Source organism: Mirounga angustirostris, unplaced genomic scaffold, assembly GCF_029215605.1.
Source record: "Mirounga angustirostris isolate CCGP_5_RB_7025 unplaced genomic scaffold, mMirAng1.0.hap1 SCAF_15, whole genome shotgun sequence".
In the NCBI taxonomy this organism is placed as follows: domain Eukaryota; kingdom Metazoa; phylum Chordata; class Mammalia; order Carnivora; family Phocidae; genus Mirounga; species Mirounga angustirostris.
In genome coordinates this window covers 93,601,417-93,624,210 of record NW_026991723.1, presented here as the reverse complement: position 1 = coordinate 93,624,210, position 22,794 = coordinate 93,601,417, and the positions used below count along the sequence as shown (strand labels likewise).

Genomic DNA, 22,794 nt, shown 5'->3' with positions numbered 1-22,794 from the left:
AATAAAGAACATCAACAAAATGAAGTTACTTCTTTGAAACTTCAACGTAACTCATAAACCTTTGGCTAAACTGACCAAGAAAAACAGAAGACCCAAATTACTAACCAGGAATGAAAGAGGGAATATTACTAGCCACCCTCGAAAAAAGAGAGAATTATAAGGGAATACTATAAGCAACCGTATACCAACAAAGTAGAGGAAATAAACAAATTCCTAGAAAGACAGAGAACACCAAAAGTGACTTAAGAATAGAAACCCTAAAAGAAGTGAGGAAATTAATCGTGAAAAAACTTCCAACAAAGAAAACCCCAGAACCAAACTGCTTCAGGGGTGAATTCTACCAAACATCTAAAGAACAAACACCACCAACCCTTCACAAACACTTCCAAAAAAACAGAATATACTTCCCAACTCATGAAGTCAATATTACTCTCAAACCAAATGCTCAGACATCAACAAAAAAGAAAACCACAGACCAATGTAATATCCTTCATGAATACAGATGCAAAAGTCCTCACTACCAAACCAAATGCAGCAAGATGTAAGAAAGGCTAGATACCATGACAAAGTGGATTTACTGCAGAAACACTGAAAAATCAATGCAATACACCATATTAACAGAATAAAGGATAAAACCATATGATCATCTCAACAAATGCAGAAGCACTTAAAACCCAATACCCCTTTCTGATTAAAACCAACAACAAAAACAAACGAAGAAAAAGAAAAACACTAAACAACCTGGGAATAGAACGTAGCTTCTTCAAACTGATAAAAGGCATCTACGAAAACCCAAGGCTAACATCATACTCGATGGTGAAAGACTGAAAGCTTTTCCCTAAAAACAGGAATGAGACAGGGATGGCTGCTCTCATCACTTCTATTCAACATATTACTGGAGGTTCTAGTTAGAGCAATTAGGCAAGGAAAAGAAATAAAAGGCACCCAGATTTGAAAGGAAAACTCTTATATCTCTAGTCTCAGATGACATAATCTGTACAGTTGAAACTTGAATAACGCGGAAGGTCAGGGTGCCAACCCCCATGCAGATGAAAATCCACATATAACTTTTGACTCCCCAAAAACTGAACTAAGAGCCTACTGTTGACCAGAAGCCTTACCAATAACATAAACAGTTAAATTAACATATATTTTGTATATCATATGATGTATTCTTACAATAAAATACACTAAAGTGTTAAGAAAATCGTAAGGAAAATACTTTAGAGTATTGTACTATATTTATCAAAAAAAATCTGCATGTAAGTGGACCCGCACAGTTCAAACCCACGTTGTTCAAGAGTCAACTATACACACAACATGTGTATTTTTCTATGTATATAACATAAATAAAGTTCCCCCAGAAATTGTATTTATGTTCTGGCTACAAGTCTTGTTACTGAATCTGTTTAAGGTATGAGGACAGGTACTAGAGAACCATAATGGCAGATCCTAACAGACCACTTCTGTAAGGGAAGAAAAACAGATGGGCAGACGAGCCAGAGGTAGGAGAACACCTGACCTTTCACCAGCCCATAATATAGCTCGCATTTTGTTTCACTCTAGCGTTCATGGAGTTCACAAAACACAGGTGAAGAGCAAGGATGATCAAGCAACCAAGACTCTTTAAGCCTACATGCTAGCCTTGGAATCTGATGGGGAGAGGACCTAGACTCCAAGGACAGAAATCAGTTTGACAACCAGCCCAGCAAACAATTTTCAAACTACACAAGACAGAGAGCCCTCTAGGCCTTTCTCAGGCTAGCACTTACTAGGAGACCACTGGGTGTCAGATGCTTTCCATGTAATATCAAGACTCTCTTCTTCCATTGAAACTAATGTAATACTGTGCGTCAAAAAACTTCAATGAAAAAAAAAATCTCTCTCTCCTTTCCCATGAGTTGTACTTCATGGTAACCAAACAATTTTTCTTTGTAAAAATACTCCAGATAATAAAGGAAGAAAGTCTGCCATTTTGCAGTTAATGATCCTGAGCAATAAATATCAATGATTGTTAACATCACAAAGCAAGATGACCAGACTTCTTATGCCTGATTAGAAAACAACTCAGTACTAGTTACAAAGTATTCTGGCTAAAAAAAAAAAAAAAAAAAAAAAAAAAAAAAGTTTTAAAAAGACAAATCTACATCTGATGCAGCCTCTAGCCCTGGGCTGTCCAACTGAAAGATAATGTGAGCCACGAGCATGAGCCGGGTCTATAATCTTCAATTTTCTAGTAATCACATTTAAAAAAAGGAATTAGAAACACAAATTACTTTTAGTAATATTCAACCCAATATATCCAAAATATGCTATTTCAACATGCAATCAGTATTTTTTGCAGTATTAATGTGATACTTTACATTCTCCTTTTCACACTAAGTCTTCAAAATCCTGTATTTTGCACTTACAGCACATCTTAATCCACACTAACCATGTTTCAACTGCTCAAGAGTGGCATGATGGCTAGCATAATGGAAAGCATCAGCTCTGGATCTTAAATCGCAATGACAGTAAATATAGAGAACAGAGGAACATGTTAACATAGCAATGCAATCAGCAAAATCAACATTATGGAAAGCTTTGGGACAAATGAACCATTATCTTCAAAACAACTGTGAAAGAAAAATAAAGACATGCCAATCAATATATTGAGATTTAAGAGAAATCTAGCAAGGACAATGAATAGACCATATTTTGTTCCTAATTTGAAATGAAATAAGAAATATGAACAGTAACTACATATTTATTGACTGAAATATTTATATGAACTGAAATATATATTCATAGATGGATTGGGGGCTGTCCATGAGGAAGTAACTGTTGATGCGAGGAGACAGGTATGAGCGGGCTCATTCTTCCACCATATATCTACTTCTAAATAGGTTTGAAAAGTTCTGTAATAAAAAGTCTAAAATATCTACGTATGTACTTGCCTGTATAGGGCTCCACAATAATACTAGTGGCCTGCCAAGAGAATTGAGTGCTAGGGAACAAAGGAGAGAGATGTTTCACTTTATACTTTTTTTTTTTAATTTTGAATCATGTAACTGTCTTACCTACTCAAAAAATTAAATTTGCATATATATATACTTTGACTCCATTCCCTGGCCTCTGCAACTCCACCATGTCACCAGGCCCAGGCCTACTCACTAGTCCCCCTGCTTCTTCTCTGGCCTTCCTTCAATCCACTCTCCACACCGCAGCCAGTCGTCTTTTTAAAATAGCATTCTGTGCCTAAAATCCTTCAATGACTGTCTACAGTGCTTAGGAAACCACCAACTCGTTACCAAGGCAACAAGACCCTATATGACCTGGCCCTGCCTCTCCAGCCTCACCTATTGCCACTCGCCCCTTCTGACCTAGTAATTCCACCCTGTACCAAAGGATACAGACTCACCCAATTCATGATTGAAGAAACTGGGACATCTCTACAAAACACACCATGTGGCCATTAAAAATGTTAAAGATGTGGATGCACAGGAAATAATACACGAAAGAGGAGAACGCAAACAGCACATACTCACTGAGTATAGCCACTTTTAAATATGAACATGCACATTCACAAGGATCAGAAAAAAAAAAAACCAGATGACAAATATTTGGCATTATCAGGTTTCAATTTTCTGAATGTGTTAAAATGCCCCTTTTTTTAAAGAAATGTACATATTGTACCTCACCGTTCCAACTCATGCCTTACCTCCTTTAAGACCTGGACTAACCCATCTTCCTCAAGGAGCCTTTCCCAACACAGGTCTGGCTGCAGCGACGAATGCAGGAGCACAGCCCTTTTCTTGTTTACTTTTAACTGATTCCATCTCATTTCCTGCTTGGTAATATTTGCTCTACCACATTTTTACATTTTGTAAAAATGTGCATATCCTCTTACACAGGACATAGACTAGCACTTCACAAATAGAAGGTGCTCAATAAATGCTTATAGACCCCCTGGAAAGATCATTTAAAATATACTCTGATCGGAACTTACAAACAAACCTATTAAAACTGGGGTGCCAAAAGCAGTCCAAACACTTTTCTAAGTAAAATACCAACAGACAGTGATGCAATTGGGAAAGTGACCTCTCACCTAGGAAGACACAATTTCAAAGGAAACGCCACCTTCAAAGAGTTGGTTTTCAAAATCCAAAACCTGTGAAGAGTTTTTTTTAAATAAGTGAAAATACTAGAAGTTAAATAAAAGCAGAACAGTAAATGGGAGGACTTCTCAAAACCTGGAATTGACACTTTCTATACCACACCTACAGTAGGCCAGAGTAACTGGGCTCCAATAATTATGCCCTATGTGACTAGCTGAGTCAGCGCTGTAACTTGAAATCAAACTGCCCACTTACTATAAGATAAAAGCTTCCATCAAACATAGTAAGTCCATGAAATACCAAATGAAGTTCCTAAAGAAAAGCCCAAAACATGGCTCTTATTGTTCAATTATTTTCAAAGACAAGTTCAATAAAATGTGGTCAAACAATACAAAACTGTTTTGTGACAGGACGGGAAGCAGAAGCAGGAAACAAGGACTGTAGCCCCCACTCTGGCACTCATCACACGTGAGATCTCCAACAACTAAGCCTCCACCTCCAGGTGTCCTTCTGAGCATTAGGGCTAAGATACACTCATCGCTCTTGCTTACCTTTATTATGATTCCAGAACCTTCCCCAGTAATGAGTCCAGAAACACAAGCCACATAGATCCTGAGAGGGGCAGCCCTTTCCACAGGGGAGCTATGCTTTTAGTGTGGGGGAAAACTCACTTCTCAAGATTTACAGTAAATCCTTCTGATTTCTACGTGACAGAATGCTTTCCACCCCCTTCCCTTATCAAAAATCAACCAAAGACAAGAACAGGAAAGAGAAACATAAACTCCACCTAAGACACATTTGAAACCCCTACACGAAACACAAATAGGAAGATGGAGAAGAGCTAAATCACTATACAGAGCAGAGGAAGAGGAACCTAAAGAAGGAGGTTACTGGGGCGCCTGGGTGGCTCAGTCATTAAGCGTCTGCCTTAGGCTCAGATCGTGATCCCAGGGTCCTGGGATCGAGCCCCGCATCGGGCTCCCTGCTCCGCGGGAAGCCTGCTTCTCCCTCTCCCACTCCCCCTGCTTGTGTTCCCTCTCTCGCTGTCTCTCTCTCTGTCAAATAAATAAATAAAATCTTTAAAAAATAAAAATAAATTTAAAAAGGGAGGTTACTGCTGAGAAGCAGGCTGACGGATCCCACAGGACTATGGAGAGGCTCAGAAGATGGGGTGATGCCTGGAGCTAAAAAGGGGTGTGGGTGTAAAAATCCACCTAGAAGGTGTTGGACTCTCAGGTCCCCAGGCACCCCCTACACACTCAGACAAGCACTCCTCTATGGTAGCTGCAGAGACCAGAGGGCTAGCTCAGTAAGAACTCTACCAGAAGTGTACCACACTTGGGGACCATGGGCACAAAGAACAGGAGTAAGCTCCACAACTGAAAGCAGGGAAATTAGGTCAAGGCTATGTACTGAGACACGGGAAGACCCTCCTCTTCCTCCTCCTGCCCTTTAACCTAGCTCCAGAATGTCCAGCTCAACACCAACAAGGCAAAAGACTGATGGAGCCTTCTCTGAAGAAGTAAAACCAGGGGATAGTAACATTTAGAGAGCCAACAAAAAAGTCAGTCATCACCCTCCACTGAAGCAACAAGTAAACAAGCCCCCAAACACTCAAGCTTTCCATTTTTAGCACTTTATTCTTAAAGGTGAATAAAGAGCCAACCATCACCAGACACTGGGAGAAGCTGTCCAGAAAGAAAGAAAAAGATCAGAAAAAGAAAATCAGAAAAACAGTAATTTTAAAATAATTTTTTTTAAGTAGGCCACAGGCCCAGCGTGGAGCCCAATGTGGGGCTTGAACTCACCACCTTGAGATCAAGACCTGAGTCCAGATCAAGAGTCAGACACTGGGCGCTTGAGTGGCTCTGTGGGTTCAGCCCAGGTCATGATCTCAGGGTCCTGGGATCACATGGGGCTCCCTGCTCAGCAGGAGGTCTGCTTCTCCCTCACCCTCTGTGCTTCCTCCCTGCTTGTGTTCTCCCTCCCTCTTTCTCTCTCTCCCCCAAATAAATATATAAAATCTTAAAAAAAAAAAAAAAAAGAGGGGCGCCCAGGTGGCTCAGTTGGTTAATCGTCTGCTTTCCGATTGAGTCATGATTCCAGGGTCCTGGGATCGAGCCCCGCATCAGGCTCCCTGCTCGGCGGAGAGCCTGCTTCTCCCTCTCCCTCTGCCTGCTGCTCTGCCTACTTGTGCTTGCTCTCTATCCGTCAAATAAATAAATAAAATCTTAAAAAAAGAGTTGGATGCCTAATCAACTGAAGCACCCAGGTGCCCAATAAAATAGTTTTTTAAAGTTTTAACTGGATTTTAAGAAATTTAACTGAAATCAAGCAGATACTATATACATTAAACAAGAATAAGAAGCATTAAAAAAGGAAGACAGAATAAAGAACATGAAAATATGACAAGAAAAGTTAAAAATTCAGTGAAAGAACAGTCAAAAATGCTCCCAAAAAGTAGAACAAAAAGATTAAGTCACGACCAGGATAAAAAGCTTTTAAAAATTAGAATACTGGGGTGCCTGAATGGCTCAATCGGTTAAGCATCCAACTCGTGGTTTCAGCTCAGGTCATGATCTCAAGGTTGGGCTCTGCACTCAGCGCAGAGTCTGCTTGAGAGTCTCTCTCTCCCTCTGCCTGTGCCCCTCCCCCTGCTTGAGTGCGCTCTCTCTCTCCCTCTCCACTCTAAATAAGTAAAAACTTTTTAAAAAATAAATAAAAATTAGAATATTTAGTACAGGAAGTACAATATCCAACTGAAATAGTAGAAAATAAACTATCTCAAACATATTGTACAAAATTTCCTACCAACAAAAGGGCATCAATCTCCAGATTTCAAGCTACTTAATATCCTGCATGATAATGAAAATAAGCTACCATTAAGACACATCATAGGGGCGCCTGGGTGGCTCAGTCGTTGGGCGTCTGCCTTCGGCTCAGGTCATGATCTCAGGGTCCTGGGATCGAGCCCCGCATCGGGCTCCCTGCTCCGCGGGAAGCCTGCTTCTCCCTCCCCCACTCCCCCCTGCTTGTGTTCCCTCTCTCGCTGTGTCTCTCTCTGTCAAATAAATAAATAAAATCTTAAAAAAAAAAAAAAAAAGACACATCATAAAAACTGTGGGATGTAATGATCCTAAAAATGTGTTGGAGGAATCATGGTTAAAAGGATTGAGATCAAACTGGACTTCTCAACAGTAACAATGAAAACTAGAAGATATGGGAGCAATAACTTAAAAATTACCTCCAACCTGGAATGCCAAGCCCAGCCAAACATAATCTTTCAGTGTGATGGTAGAATAAGTACATTTTCAGACATGCAAGTCCCAAAAGTTTGCCTCCCAAAAAACTACTGGTAAGCTATTAGAGAATGTGTTCTACCACCACGAGTGAGTAAACACACAGAGAGGAGCCATTAGATGCGGGGAAAGGGATTCATCACTAGAGAATGATGGGGGCAATTCCCAGGATGTCAGTGCGCACCAAGCCAAGAGAACAAGCACATCCTGACTTGGGCAGAGTGACTCAGGAGCACCAAGGAAGCAAATGGTGAGCGGACAGGGCAAAGTGGAGGAAACTTAAATCGAGAAACATTTCACGGAATAGAAAGTGCAAGAACGTTATTCTGAAGTTCAAAGGAAACCAGGCAAATGAAAAATGAGGCAATCATTAACTCCAAGAAAGAAAAAAGGCTGTACAAAAAAAAGAAATACAGGGTGCCTGGCTGGCTCGGTGGAGCCTGTGACTCTGATCTCAGGGTTGTGAGTTCGAGCCCCACCCTGGGTGTAGAGATTACTTAAAAATAAAATCTTAAGGGGTGCATGGGTGGCTCAGTCGGTTAAGCATCCCATTCTCGGTCTTGGCTCAGGTCATGATCTCAGGGTCGTGGGATCAGCACAGCTCAGCACAGAGTCTACTTAAGATTTTCTCCCTCCCCCTCTGCCCCTCCCTCCACTCACATGCTAAGATAAAATCTTTTTAAAAAAATAAAATCTTAAAAAGAAAGAAAAGGAAAGAAAAGCAATTGCATGGCACAATAATGACCTGAATTGATGATTTGGGGTATGAATTTAACCAAAACTTGAGTGTTCCAGGTAACAGAGTATGAGAGAACTGAAGTCATCATCTACCATTAGTGGAAGCCAACAAATAACCCCTAAAATTGGTGAATGAAGACATGGCAACACAAACATATTATTTAGACACATGAAGCAAATGTTAAAGAGTGTCAAGTGGCTGCTGCCTCTCTAGAAAGGCAAGAGAGGAGGAGGAGGGTGGCCTTTTTAAAAGGTCTTTTAGGGGGCGCCTGGGTGGCTCAGTTGGTTAAGCGACTGCCTTCAGCTCACGTCATGATCCTGGAGTCCCGGGATCGAGTCCCACATCGGGCTCCCTGCTCAGCGGGGGGTCTGCTTCTCCCTCTGACCCGCTTCCCTCTCGTGCTCTGTCTCTCATTCTCTCTCTCAAATAAATAAATAAAATCTTTAAAAAAAAAAAAAAAAGGTCTTTTAGAACTATTTGACTTTTTTTTTTTAACTTCCTTCAGTATTTTGGGGGGGGAGGGGAGTCTAAGTAGGCTCCACACCCAATATGGAGCTTGAACTCACCACCCTGAGATCAAGAGTCTTATGGAATGAGCCAGCCAGGTGCCCCAGCACTATCTGACTTTTTAAACTATGTACATGTGCTTATATTATTTTAACAAAAAAGTAAGTTTTAAAAAAGAGATACAAAGTTGCCACCCTGCTAGAATATGAAGCATACAATCTGCCTGGGAAGGCTCTCCTGCTAAAAGGAGACATTTTGCTGGGTCAAAAGCCTTAAATCAAGTACATTACCCTATGCTCTGGTCCTGGGCGATCCTGAACATACATTAAACCCAGGAGCCCCCACTTACTAATCCACAAAATGGGAGCAGGGGATATATTCCACTAGCTTACTAGTTCTCTTTAGTGTGAAAAAGTGGTGACTCTCTTTCGAGGTCAAGGAAAAGAGAAAAGAACAGGCAATTAGGTAAGTTTCAAATGTTCACTTTGCTGGTTTAATCATTTGGCAATCAGTGAACCCTGATCCAGTAACCATTTCACAGATTTAGTGGCAAGAGATGATCTTATGCCTACCCACCGTCCAGGAGGCCCCTTACCCTATCAATGCACCTCCACAATAAACACTTAAGATCATGAATCTAAACCCAGAGCTTTTATTTCGTGAAAATGACCACCACGGACACAGCACACGTTCAGTGAGCTAAACTGCCTGCATACATCCTCTCCAGCACAAAGTCTGAGACGCTGGGATGCACTGTGCCCGTTTCTTCATCTGCAAACGGGAACAGAACAGTACCTACCTCGAAGATCGCTGTCAGGCTTTAATGAGTGAATTCACGCAAAGCGCCACAACAGGACTGGACACAGGTAAGGGCTCAGTGAACAGGCTGTCATTATCATCAGCTGAGTTAAGCCCTCTATTCAAGGCTGATCGTGGAATGAGAGCCGTCTGGGGTCATTTGCTCATCAATTATTTATTAAAAACCCACTATGTGCCAAACACCCAACAAGTGCTAGTCCTACAACGGACTATGAAGTCATTCAATCTCTTCCAAGTCGCGTCTTCCTCGCCTGCTCAGTAGGAAATAACAGTACCTGCCGCACAGAGCAGAGAAAGGTAAACGAGAGAACTCACCTAAAGTAAATCACAGGGCCGCGAGCCACAGCGAGTGCTCGGTAAGTATCATTACTCCGTACACATCCTTTCTCCACAAACCTGGAAGTGACTTTTAAAGCTACCCAATTTACCTCCTTGTCGCAGAGCCCCATACATTCCTTGAGTGTGTGATAAGAACTCAATTAATAGTCCTCGCACTGCACTTTAAAAACCCCCCGCACCCTCCCAGCGTACTTAGGACCAACACTCGCAAAGATACCCGGAAAAGGTCAGAAGTAAGAAGACCCCACGTCCCTCCGATCAAAATACACAGTTGGGTGTATGCCCCAGACGGCTGCACTGCCACACCTGAGCTCTCTGAAGCCCCCGCGTTTACTGCTACACACGCGGTACTTCCAGGAGAAAGCTCAGAGAGCACCACGTCTTCCAAGCTGGCCCCTCTGTCAGCCCGCAGCCCGCACTATTTCTGCATCTCCACCGGCGCACCGCTCCTGCTCGCTCCTCCCTTCGGGGCCAGCTAGTGGTCCGTCTCCCAAGTTTGGTTTCCGTGCTGCTACGAGCCAGGAAACAGACTATCCCTGAGCGTCGGCCAGAGGGACGACGGAACGGCACTAGCAAGAAAGGGGAACTTTCTATCTCCAGAGCCCGTTCAGGCAGTTTGTTTAGAGATAAACCGAAGTCGTGCATTCCTGCTTCTGACAGCCGCCAGGGCGGGCAGCATTGTCTGGGGAGAAGCGCGCCGGGCCGGCCAACTTTTCGTTAAAGACGGTGCCACCCTATTCGGAACAAAGTGAAAGGTCAGCGGGCGCAGGCGAGGCGCCGGGAGCGGACGGCCTCGCCTCGGCTCGCGCCGCGAAGTTGGCCGGCTCGCCCCACTTTCCCTTTTGTCCTCCGCCCCTTCCGCGGGGCGCCCGGCCGAGGCCCGGGGCGCGCGGGGGCGGGCGGCGCGGACGCGGGCAGCCGGGCCTCACCCCGCGCCCCGCCCGCCGGCCGCCCCCCGCCCGCCCGCCGCACAAAGCGCGCCCCGCGCGGCGCGGCCCGGACGCCGGCGGCCTCGGCCCGGCCTCGGCCTGAGGCGCGGCGGCGGCGGCGGGGAGGCGCGGGCCCGCCCGGCCCCTCCGGCTCGGCGCCCCCGCCCGCGCCCGCGCGCCCCGCCCGCCCGCCGGCGCCGCGCCCGCCGCCGCCGCCGCCGCGCCCGCCGCCCCCGCCGCCGCCGGCCCGCCGCCCCGCTCCTCACCTCGGCATCCGCGGCGGCCATGGCCCGGGCCCGCAGCGTGGCCCCGCCCCTCCCGCGCGCCATCGCCCCGCCCGCGCCTCGCGGCCCAGGGCGGGGCGGGGCTGGCCGCGCGCGTCTGCGCCTGCGCCCGCGCCCGCGCCCGCGCACTACGGCCCGGCGTGCGGCGTCCCCGGCGCGAGCCTGCGCCGGCCGGAACCGGGGCGCGCGGGCCGGGCGGGGGGCGGAGCCGGGCGCAGCGGCCTTCCGGAGGCGTCGCGGCGGCTGGGCTTCGCTCCCCGTTTCCGCAACTATCTTTCCCTTCTACGCGGGCGTTCTGGGGGGTGGCTGGGGGGGAGAAGGATCCCTGACCTCTAACCCCGGACGCACTTTTCTTCCGTCGACCTTCGCAGAAGGCGGATCCTGACTTGCGTCCTAGGGCGGTGCCCGGGTTCGCGGGTATTCCCGGGTTCGTGGGCAGGGGCTTGGTTGTGAGGAATGCCCACCTGGAGGGTGCTTCTGGGCCGTACCCGGTGGTGGGGGTGCCCCGGCCGGTGGGGGGGTCCTGCTAGGAGTGGGCGCCCGCGTTGTGGCGACCGAGAAGCCTGCCCCGACAGGGGAGGGGACTGTGCCGGGGGGGGGGGACTGCCCCGGCTGTGGGAGGATGTCTCAGTGAGGAGAGTTGCCTGCGTTTGGGGTGCTTCGGTTAGGGGAGGTGCCCTGGCCTCGGGGCATGCTCTGGCCAGGGAGCACTTCCGCTGTGGGAGACGATGCTCTGAGTAGGGCGGGTGTCCCGCTAGGAAAGTGCGCTCTGGACGGGGACTGTGTTCCGATTGGGAAGGCTGGGGGTGGGGCGGGGAACGTGCCCAGGAGGAGGACTGCCCCCCGCTCGTGCGGGATGCTCCAGCTAGGAGGTGCGCTCCGTCTGGGCAGCCTCCGTGAGCCACCCCAAGCTCTTTGACTCGGCGCCAGCCTGCCGGCCAGTTATGCACAAAGATCTCTGCACACCAAGCAGCCTTCATGGACAGCATCACATAAACTGGCTTCGCCCACCCGTTCCCTAAGGCCTATTTTTACCATCTTCTGGGAGTTGAGGAAAGAAATAGAGACTGAAATTGGGTTTCTCTGGCCAGTCTTTGCAGCGAGAACTGAGGAGGCCCTGAGTCGAAGGCTAATCCTGCCTCCCCCTGGCTTATGATGGCTCACTCTCACGGGACTGCAGGAAAAAGTAACTAAGGTGGGCATTGACCATGCACAGAGGTGCAGAGGAGGAAGTGGACGAATGTAAGTACCTAGAAAATCTTCCCAGGTTTCTCTGGGACAGCCTAAGTCAGCTCCTAACAGGCTTAGGACCCCAACTCTGAGCCTCAAGACTGGAAGTCAATAGTCCCAGCCTGCACAGCCCAACCTGACCCACCTTCACCCATATACGCCTCTCTGGCACCATCCTCCCCATCTCCACTCCTGCACTATCTCCGCAGTGTCTCTACCGTCCTCGGGTTTCAAATACCACTTCTTCAGGGAAGCCTTCCCTGACCTCTCTATTGAAAACAATACTGCTCCCCAGAACTTCCTTGCTTTGACTCCATGGCACTCCACTGCTATGTTGTCTTTCCCACTTAGAAGTCCCGACAGACAGAGATTTTTATCTTGTGTGCCCTACTGCCTATAACAATGCTTGGCATGAAGGAGACAAATATTTGTTGAGGGGCACCTGGGTGGCTCAGTCGGTTAAGCAGCTGCCTTCGGCTCAGGTCATGATCTCAGGGTCCTGGGATTGAGTCCCACATTGGGCTCCTTGCTCAGCAGGGAGCCTTCTTCACCTTCTGCCTGCCACTCTGCCTACTGTGCTCACTCTCTGTCAAATAAAATCTTAAGAAAAAAATATATATTTGTTGAATGAATAAATCAGATGTGGAGAGAAAGTCCTTTACCAGGCAAATATTGACTGTAAGTGAATGTGTCCCCATTTTGCACTGTAAGCCCAACCCGCCCTATCCTTGTGTGATCACTGATCACTTACATCAAGTGCTGTTTTTGACACATGCCATGTGAACTGTATAACCATCAGGTCAGTCATGAGACATGGGTTGAGTGAACAAACTAAAGCAAGGGAGTTGCGTGCCCTCAAGACCGCCTAACTGTTGAGACGCTGAGATGGGGTTGAAAGCCAGGCAGGTTTCCAACAATGAGGCTGCTAATGGATGTTTTACAGATTATCCTCCCTGTGGCATATTTTGAGCTTTTCTCCAATGTTCATCCTCTCCTTGTTCCACAAATAGTAACATTTTAGCTGGGTACATGGCTGCCTGGCTAAGGAGCGCATTTCTAACTGTCAAGAGTGGCCAATGGGATGTTTGCCCAAGTGATTCAATCTACTTCCCAGCCTGTAGCCTCCCAGAAGTTACAGGAGCAGGCCCAGGAAATTGGCTGATGGTGAAGTCTGGAATGGCCACCCTGAACCCCGGGGTGGAAGCCTCAACCTGAGAATAACAGCTATCTGAACTGTTAAGTGTACAAGAAATAAACCCCCAAGGGCGGGGGGTGGGGAGGCAGGGGGTTCAATATGTCCACTCCTAGTCCCATAAGTTTGTTATAGATTAAGGTAACTGAGACGCTTATCCAAGGTCACTCCCTCACCGTATGTCAGATACGGAATTTCAACCCAAAGTCTTATCTTAATCCCACCTCCAGTATTTCCCAAAGCACGGTCCAGATCACTGGCCCCATTGGGCATTTACAGGCCTCCCCACAGCACTGGAACACCTGCAGGATGCCCCTTTGGTAAACGTTGCTCTGCCAAACCCTGACTTTATTTGTTCTTGGGTTCCTTGAATCCTAGACAACAGGCATTTGAAAGGGACCTCGGGAGCAGGCATGGGCTTGGGTGTTCATGGGAGACGAGCAGCAGTATCCCTCAGAGCCAGACGTGGGTGGCAGTGGTGACAGCAGGAACTTGAGACTTGAGGCCAAGGATAAGGGAACAGCACAAGGGGTGGGCACGTGGGCAAGTCCACCTGGTCACCCCCCACAGGATTTCCTCTGGTGCAGGAGATCTGAACTCCGCCACCTGGAATGATGGGTGCTGGATGGGCAAGCCCAAAGTGTGTCAATAAAACCTTACAGGGGTGCTCTTCTCCCCACATTACAAATACATTTTAAATTTAACACCAAGGCTCCAGACATGCAAGCCCCACTCTGAGGGCACATCCTTAAGCAGAACCATGAGAACAAGCACCAGCCCCGGCCTGAGTTAAAGGTACCCAGTCCATGCTGGTCCCGCTCCCCCGGGCCAGTCTTCTAAGCCCTAGGCACCTGGAAGGAGGCGCCCAGAACCAAGGAGAGGGGCATGCGCACTGGAGAGGATGGGGCGGCCCATAGGCGGGGTTCCAGGACTGAAGGAAGGGCGAGCAGGACCAGGAGTGGGGGGTGCATGCCCAGGAGGGGCACCCAGGGCTAGGCTGCTATGCACCGGGCGGGAAGAGGGTGCCCGAGAGGCTGTCCTGTGCCTAGCTCTACAAATGAAGTGCTTTATTTACACGGCATCTCTCCAGGCCCCAGGCCCCTGGGGAGAGGGTGGTCCCTAGGCAGAGGCTGAAAGGAGCAGCCGGGCAGCAGCGGGTCCTGAGTGGGCCGGGTCAGGCCGGGAGCGAAGAAGGCACAAGGCCCTGGGTGCCCGATCCCAGGGCAAAGGTCAGCCCACCCGGAGAAGGCGGCACAGGGTCAGCTCCCGGGTGTCAGGCTGGGATCTGCACCGCCACAGCTCTGCTCATAGGATGGCGGGGCCTCTGCGGAGAGAGAACGAGGTCTGCATGGGGTTCATGGTGCCCTCTCCCCCACCCGGCCCCAGGCCCCTCACTCACCATAGGGATAGCCCCACGAACTGTACTCTGGGGGCAGGATCAAGGTACTGTTGGTGGGCACTGGCCCTCCAGAACCCTCTGCAAAGTAGGGGACTGTGGCACCTGTGGAGATGCACAAGGGAGGGGGCAATGGGTGGGGAGCAGGGCTGCCATCCTGAGGGCGGGGTTCAGGGGCACCAGGCACAGAGCCAAAGGCAGCAGGCAATGGCTGCTCATGTGAGTGGCTCTCCGTGGAGAGGGAGACTGCATCTGCGAAGCGGGGGCTGCTGGCCGCAGCCTCGGCCTCCTCCTGGGGCGGCGCCGAGGGCACCACGGGGACTGGCACCCCAGGAGGCAGCCCTGGGCCTGGCCGGAGGCTCATTGGGGCGTGGTTCACAGCGATATTGCCGATGAAGACAGGGAGGGTCACAGTGGCTTCAGGCACCTTCAGGGAGACCTGGGGAGGATGGGAGAGTGAGGCTAGGCTACCCAGCCCCCTTTCCCCACCACACTCCCTCCAACCCCCAGCACCTGCAGGTAGTAGTCCACGTGGATGAGGCTGCAGCCTGGCAGGGCTGACTGGGGCAGGGCAGGCACCAGGATCTGCTCTTGCCACTGTGCCCGCCTCCAGGCCTTGACACCTGCACCCTCTACTTCTGCGATGGTCCGCACGTCATGGACCCAGCGCTTGGCCTTGTAGGACACTTTCTGGGGAAGGGCCAGCCTGTGAGCCTGGCAGGCCAGTCACCTCCCCCTCCTCCAGCCCCATGGGACAGGCCTTGACAGCCAGAGAGGACTCTGACCTGCAGCAGACTGGCTACCACAGGGCTCGTGTCCTTGCCTGACTGGTTCTCGATGTCAGCCTGCAGCCGCAGCACCTGCCCTACCACGTAGCCACGGAGGTCAGTGCTGGCGGTGAGGACCACGCTGCCCGTCTTCACCAGCTTATAGGAGAACTTCTTGGTAGTGGAGGCCACGTTGGGTTGCTTGAGGGGAGGGCAGTAATTAAGTGTTTGGCAGGTATGGGCAGCCTAGATCTCTGCAACCCCTGGACAAGCCCACTCAGCCCTGCTAACCCTGCCCCCCAGACACTGCACAGTGCTCTTCTAGATCCCAGCCATCTCATCTCTGAGCCTGGGGGTAGGGCATCAGCCAGGAACCACGGCTCCATCCTCACCTCAATGTCTGGGATGCTGTTCAGGTTCAGGGGGCTCAAAATATAGAACACACGGCTGCACTGGTGATCCTTGGAAAAACGTGGTGTGTCAATGGTGGCCCGCACCTGGTGCACAATCTTCCCAAAGGGGCCCTCGAAGGACGTGGGCGCTGTGGCTGGAGAAAGAGCAGGGAATGGCACCCAACTGTCCCCTGTCCCACCTCCTGTCCACCAACTGTCAGCAGCAGGCCTGGCCAGGCCAGGCTGGGCTCTTACCAGGAAGCAGGAACTGGAAAGGGAAATTGTGCTCACCAGCTGGCAGGCTCCCTGCGGAGACAGGAGGCAGGGGTGGGGGAGAGGGGCTCAGGAGCCTGCGGAGACAGGAGGCAGGGCTGGGGGAGAGGGGCTCAGGAGCCTGCGGAGACAGGAGGCAGGGGTGAGGGAGAGGGGCTCAGGAGCCTCGAGCTGACACCACAGCAGGCAGGCTCCCTGCGGAAACAGGAGGCAGGGGTGGGGGAGAGGGGCTCAGGAGCCTCGAGCTGACACCACAGCAGGCAGGCTCCCTGCGGAGACAGGAGGCAGGGGTGGGGGAGAGGGGCTCAGGAGCCTGCGGAGACAGGAAGCAGGGGTGGGGGAGAGGGGCTCAGGAGCCTGAGGAGACAGGAGGCAGGGGTGAGGGAGAGGGGCTCAGGAGCCTCAAGCTGACACCACAGCAGGCAGGCTCCCTGCGGAGAGAGGAGGCAGGGGTGGGGAAGAGGGGCTCAGGAGCCTCGAGCTGACACCACAGCAGGCAGGCAGGCTCCCTGCGGAGACAGGAGGCAGGGGTGGGGGAGAGGGGCTCAGGAGCCTGCGGAGAGAGGAGGCAGGGGTGGGGGAGAGGGGCTCAGGAGCCTGTGGAGACTGGAGGCAGGGGTGGGGGAAAGGGGCTCAGGAGCCTGCAGAGACAGGAGGCAGGGGTGGGGGAGAGGGGCTCAGGAGCCTACGGAGACAGGAGGCAGGGGTGGGGGAGAGGGGCTCAGGAGCCTCGAGCTGACACCCCAGCAGGCAGGCTCCCTACAGAGACAGCAGGCAGGGGTGGGGGAGAGGGGCTCAGGAGCCTGCGGAGACAGGAGGCAGGGGTGGGGTGAAGGGCTCAGGAGCCTCGAGCTGACACCACGGGACACAGGTTAGAAGCAGGCACTGCAGCCGACCAGTTCATACTGGGTCTGGCTACTGGGTCTCCCAGCCTCTGACTCCAGGCACCCTAGCAGTACAGGGCTGCAGCCTGGCAAAGGAAGGGGTACAAGAGCTTCGCTTAAACAGGAAAAGGGGACGGGGCCTACTCCAGGGGCCAGAGCCCACCGAAATCAAGGAGAAGCTGGCCCCCTTCAGCCACCCAGGCTCTATCAGGCAATGCCTAGTGCCTGCTGGGGAGAGCAACACATCAGGGTACAAAGCCCTGCTAGAGGGTGGGTGAGCAGAGGCAGATGAGGAGGTGGGATGGAGAGAGGCCCACTCTCAACCAAGGTCTGCCCTGGAGGGGTTCACTACATGTGACAAGGCAAGTACAGGCTCCCAAACTCACCCTTGTCAGCCAGCGACAGAGCACTGTTGAAGTAGCCCTCCTCCACTACCCACGCTGCATCATTGGCCTTGCTGGACACCCTGCAGGAACCCATGCAGGTCACTCGGATGGCTGCAAGGTCGGGAGACAGTGTGAGTCCCAGCCAGCCCCTGGCCTGGGCCCCTCCCTGCCCCCATCACAGAGATTTAGGTAGAGCTGGCACACCAAGGAGTGCTGACCCTTAGGCAGGCCAGCAAGGGACCTGCTGCCCTTCAGAGGATACCTCATGTCCATCCCCCATTTTGGGGTACTCCCAGGGAGCCAGGGTGATGAGGCACAGAGTTAAATCTGTCCCAAAGTCCAGAACAGGAGGGCCCCAGTGGTCACCCAGATGACACCTGGACAACCCCCAACCTGGTAACCTTGGTTCCCAGCCACCCCTGGGCCCACCAGACCTGTGTAAACTCAGCTCCCTACAAGGGATGCTTGGGACACCAATGATGAACAGAAACCTATGGGGCAGCTGACCTCCAGCCCCACTTCCTGTTGGCTCACAGGCAAGTCAGTTAGGCTGGGAGGCGCCCCTTCATGCTCCAGGAAGCTAACTGCTAGCCCTCATGATGCAGGAATGTGGTCAGACCTGCCTGAGCAGATAAGGTACCCAACAGTCCCGGCACACTGCAGGGTGGGGACACCCTTGGCTTCCTGGACCAGTGCTGCCCAGGAGGGGTGATTTCCTACATCAAGAGAGGACTTGGTCCTCTCTCTGACCAGGACCGTTTGCAGCAGAGGTCACCACCACCTTCCTGTGGCCAGGAACTCAAATTCCCCACTTCAGTGGGCATTTGCCCAAAGACCACTACGGTCAGAAGGCCGTGGCTGGACCAGCAAGGAGGACACCACAGCTGGAGGGGCTGGGGGCTCAGTGACAGGTAGCCTTGAGGCTCCACCCCTCCTTTAACTGCAAGGCTGAGACAAGGCCAAAGATGTCAGCCTCCCTGCCCAGCCTCTCCTCTTCCTCCCCTGACTTGATGGTCAGGTGAGGGGAAGGTGACTCAGAATCTGACACCCTTCTGACAGAGGCACCAGGCAGGAGAAACCTGGTATCCCAAGTGCCCAGGGCCAGGGGCCAGCCACACCAGACATGTCCGGGTCTCCACAGGCCAACCCAACCCTGACAAAACAAGCCTCCTATTGGCCACCCACAGACCACCAGGCTTTCCCCGGGGGAACCCTTGGCTTATCCTCCACCCCCGCTGGCACTGCCAGTGACCAGACCTCAGCCCTGATTTCTAATCCACACTTCATCAGCCATCCCCTCCTAGGGCCAGACCTGGAATTGTTCCTATCCCAGAAATCGGAGACATCAGGGGTGCTCCTACAGACGAACACATCCTGAGAGAAATACGGCAAGGGAGTGAATAAAGGAGGGGAAGTGTGACGATTCCAGATGCCACGCCACTCTACAGTCCCCACAGAGAGGGTGCATCCCTCCTTGAATATGGCTGCCCTGTGAATTCTGGGACCAGCAGAGTATGCCAGAAGGAATTAAGTGGTCCCCAGATTGGCCCAGTGCCCGCTGAAAACTGTCAAGTGACCTCAGTGGATGGCACACAGAGCTGAAGAATCACCCTGCCCACCTCTGTCTAAATTCCCAATCCACAACGCTGTGAGTTATAATAAACTGGTTGTTTTAAACCACCTAGTTTAGGGGTGACTTGTTACATAGAAGTGACTTTTACATAGCAGCAGACGACAGGAACAGATATCCCACCTCAGTAGAAATCAGAGAAACTCAAATGAGTTACCATTTTAACCTATCAGTTGGCAAATATTAAATATTTTGACGTGGGTTGGAGAGGAGATGGAAAACTTTACGGTGATCAAACTGTAGGCCGCTACAGGGGCCCTAGCAAAGCACCAGGAAGATCTGCTAGGACCTTACATGCACATCCCAGAGGACCCAACGGTTCTCACAATCCACCCTATCTACCCAGGAGCTACGAGCAACACTGTAACAGCAAACTATCTAGGCATAGCCCACGTGTCCAACAGCAAAACGCCTAAAACAGTCACCCACCCAGCCTAGATGCGGCCCCAGAATTCAGGTGAACAAGCCGCGGGGTCACCTGCCCTCAGAAAAACTAACAGTATCACACCAACCCTCGGGGTATCCCAGAGGGGCCCAAGTTCTATGACCTTCCCAATGCCCAGGCAAAGAGCCTCTTTTTGCTCACATGCTAAAGCCCCTGCGGGGACCTTGCCTGAACGAGCAGCTTCCCATCACCATCTTGGAGTCAAACAGCCTGTTCCTGTCCACTGTCCTCCGCAGGGGTACAACGGACGCACAGGGGATGGACACGCAGAGTAGGCTGGTCCTCCCACCCCATGCAGGGGGATCTGCTCCTGCAGGTGAGCACAGCCGTCACACCAGCGTGTGTGCCCCGAGGCAACGGCACAGGACAGGGGCAGATGCGTTCTGGTGCCCAGCAGACTCGCAGCAAGGGCACCACCGGGGCCGGCCTCCGTGCACAGCAACATGCCCTGCTGCACCACCTAGGTTTAAAGGTGTTTCGCTTCCAACAGTGCTCAGGTGGGTAAAGAAAGGCAAGCACCAAACTGATAAGCGTCCATCTGGAGGTCTGGGGCTGCTCCTGTTCTCCAAGGAACATCATCATGTGGACTGTGTTCCAGAGTGACTTCGGAACTCCCCTGTCCAGCAGCCCTCCTCCCTGCACCATCTGCCATCTGACCAAGAAGATCTCTGCTCACTCCTCATTCTGGTCCCAAAGGTCTCGCCCACCTCCACCAGTTCCCACAAACCTGGAGCAGCCCAGCCTTTGCCACATCTTTTCACTAAAGCTCTGGCCTCTGAGGCACGTCCATCTGTCCTGTTTCTAAGTCTGAAGCATGAGAAGAGTAATGGTGCCCCCCTCCCAGGGTTGCTCTGAGGGTTCACAGAGCTGGTCCATGGGAGGTGGGGAGAATGGCATCTGCCCCACGGTGAGAGTTCAGTGAGCTGGCGAGCTGGGGGCTGACTGCTGCTGTTGTCTAGGCTCCCGCCGCCCCCAATGCCCCCCCTTGAGAGCAGAACAGGCTCGGCTGGACCTGGGCTCCAGGGAACCAGTTCCTTCCACAGCTTTCTCCTTCTGCATTTGCTCCGAGGGCAGCCAGTGTCCTCATGGTTGAGTGCAAATCATCTCTGTCCTTCATCAGACAAGCATTTAGTGGGCAAGACTAGGAGCCCCCCAGGGCCTGAAGGCCTGAGGCCTTCCCACCTCCATGTCCTCCTGGAGCAGTGGAGGGCCTCCCTGTTGCATCACTGGCTGATAGCAGGAGCTCAACAAGTATCTTATGAATGAAAGAAAAAAAGAACCACAGCCTTTCCTTTTCCAAACCCACCAGGGCTAAAAGAAGGCCCCAGAACAGCCTCAGCACCACATTCTGTCTACACCTCAGGGACAATCTGAATAATAACTCTTCTGGCTCAAAGTCATCATCCATCTACTCTTCAGCCTATGCCCCCATCTTCCCTCCCCTATTCAGGCGATTGGCTAGCACACTGATAGTGGGGACCATCAGCAGGGGCTCCCTCACCATCCTATGGCCCAACTGTCCATTCACCCACATCCCACCCACCACATGGAGGCTGGGGGACTCTGCTTCACTGTGGTCAGTAACAGCCTGTTTGCCCTGGGCCCCAGCTACGGAAGCATGACTGGGCGGATGAGCCAGGCAGTGAGCTCCTGCATGGGGTCTCATGTCTGCCATCCCCACAGCCACAAGCCCACCCCTCCTTCCTGTGCCCTGGGCTCTCCCCTCATTCCCATTTCAACTGTCATCTCTCCTTGTGCCCCAAGGAAGAGCTGCACTGTTCCTGCTGTGCCCCTTGCCACCACCACAACTACCCCACCCAAACCCCAAACTCCAACCGAGGAGACAGGAAAGGAGGTGTGAGTCATCAGGAGGAGACCGCACAAGGCTGGACGCCTGACCAGGGGTACCTTCACCCACTCAGTTTCTTCCTAAACCCTGCGGCCTCAAACATGGCAAGGTCAGGAGTCAGACCCATCCAGGACCCCGGCAGCGGCGGCCCAGAAAGTTGGGCAGTGGCTCTCAGTCCTCAGAGGCACCAGATGAACTGAGCTACCAAGCACGCAGGGGTGCAGAGGATCAAAGTCCAGAGGGTTGCCTGATGGCTGTGGTTTGGGCCAAGCATCCAAGGTGGAGAAGTACTCCAGCAGGAGCACACTCACGCTCAGAACCAGCAATCAGGCACAGAGTACCTGGGTGGCACCCTGAGGGCTGAGCTTTGAAAAAGTCCCATTCAGGGCCCTGCCCACACCTCAGATGGCAGATAAGGCCCGCACCTGCGGAGAGCCCTAGCAAGGGCCACACCAGCAACCTGACTCCCAGCCCCAAAGTCCCAGATGTCTGCACCAGCAGAAGGACCAGCCAGTAGGGCTCGGGTTCAGTTTCTAGATGCTCACTGGGCTGGAAGCCTGGGTCACGCAGGGATGAGCAAGACCCTCCCAGCTCGCAAGGCCAAGCCTTAGCCTGGGTGGAAACGGGTGCGCCGCGGGAACATGAGGCTTGAGGGCCTGCGCCAGGGGCCTGGGCGTGTGGGAGAGAAAGCCCAGCGTGGGCCAGGCTCCAGGTGAGGGCCCAGCAGGTACAGGGTGCAGCGGACCCTGCAGACCCGACAGAGAGGGCCGGGGGCGTGCACGTGTCCAAGTCAGAGGGGCCTTCGGCAAGGTGGGCAGGATCTAAACCCCCGCCCCCGACTCTGGCCGGCCCTAGGAGAGAACAGGAAGGGCACATGCGGAAGGACTGGGCCACCGTGGCCTCCCTGCTCCGCTCCACCTGCCAGCAGCCACCCACCCCGGCGGGTCTGCGCCGCCCGGCCCGCCGCACCCCAGCCCTCCCTGCAGCCGGCGGGGCCCAAGACTCCCCGGGCCGGCGGGAGGGGAAGGGAGGGGGCGGCAGGAGGCGCCACCAGTTCCGCGGGTCCAGGCCCAGCGCCACTAGCTGCTGCTTCCGGGAGAGCCCGCCCGGCCGCAGGTGCTGCGCAGCCACCTGGGCCCCGCCGACCTGGCCCCCCCGCCGAGGCGACCCCGCGCCCACCTCGGAAGGGCAGCGGCGCCCGTAGGCGCACGCGCACGGCCCCCACCAGCGGCTCTCCCGGGCTGTAGACGACGCGACCGCGGCTCAGGCGGACCTCGAAGAGCTGTACCCGCCCCATGCCGTCGCCCTGGCCGGGCGGCCGCGCACTGACACCCCCT

At 52.4% G+C, this 22,794-nt stretch overlaps 2 protein-coding genes across 21 annotated transcripts in view; both read right to left on the bottom strand.

Moving 5' to 3' along the window:
• EHMT1 (euchromatic histone lysine methyltransferase 1) overlaps positions 1–11,106 on the bottom strand; it is a 140,852-nt gene extending 129,746 nt beyond the window's left edge. For 3 of the 17 annotated variants that reach the window (XM_045883621.3, XM_064579029.1, XM_045883626.3), the window contains exon 1: positions 10,996–11,096. In XM_045883621.3, the coding sequence (XP_045739577.2) occupies positions 10,996–11,058 (63 nt within the window). In that variant the 5' untranslated portion in view covers positions 11,059–11,096. The other 14 variants (XM_064579031.1, XM_064579039.1, XM_064579038.1 and 11 more) reach the window with 11 other exon arrangements.
• Positions 11,107–13,766: 2,660 nt separating this feature from the next.
• Positions 13,767–22,794, bottom strand: ARRDC1 (arrestin domain containing 1). Of its 4 annotated transcripts, none has more exons than XM_045883618.2 (8): positions 22,637–22,794; positions 17,534–17,644; positions 16,246–16,296; positions 15,991–16,145; positions 15,617–15,799; positions 15,345–15,521; positions 14,835–15,270; positions 13,767–14,779 (listed from the first exon to the last, which is right to left on the bottom strand). In XM_045883618.2, the coding sequence occupies exons 1-8, from the start codon at positions 22,752–22,754 to the stop codon at positions 14,709–14,711; spliced, it is 1,302 nt and encodes a 433-aa protein (XP_045739574.1). In that variant the 5' UTR covers positions 22,755–22,794; the 3' UTR covers positions 13,767–14,708. The 4 variants fall into 4 exon arrangements, with proteins under 4 accessions (XP_045739574.1, XP_064435114.1, XP_045739575.1 ...); XM_064579044.1 differs by having other exon boundaries at positions 16,282–16,296; XM_045883619.2 differs by having other exon boundaries at positions 13,767–14,759; positions 22,637–22,793.

Bases quoted from the DNA above. Each gene is read 5' to 3' on its own strand.
- ARRDC1 (XM_045883618.2), bottom strand. From the start codon at position 22,754: ATGGGGCGGGTACAGCTCTTCGAGGTCCGCCTGAGCCGCGGTCGCGTC. The intron at 15,800-15,990 runs GTGAGGATGGAG...CCTCCCCTCAAG, and splicing joins ACAGCATCCCAGACATTGAG to CAACCCAACGTGGCCTCCAC. The intron at 15,271-15,344 runs GTGCTGGGGGTT...CATCCTCCCCAG, and splicing joins ACGTGGACTACTACCTGCAG to GTCTCCCTGAAGGTGCCTGA.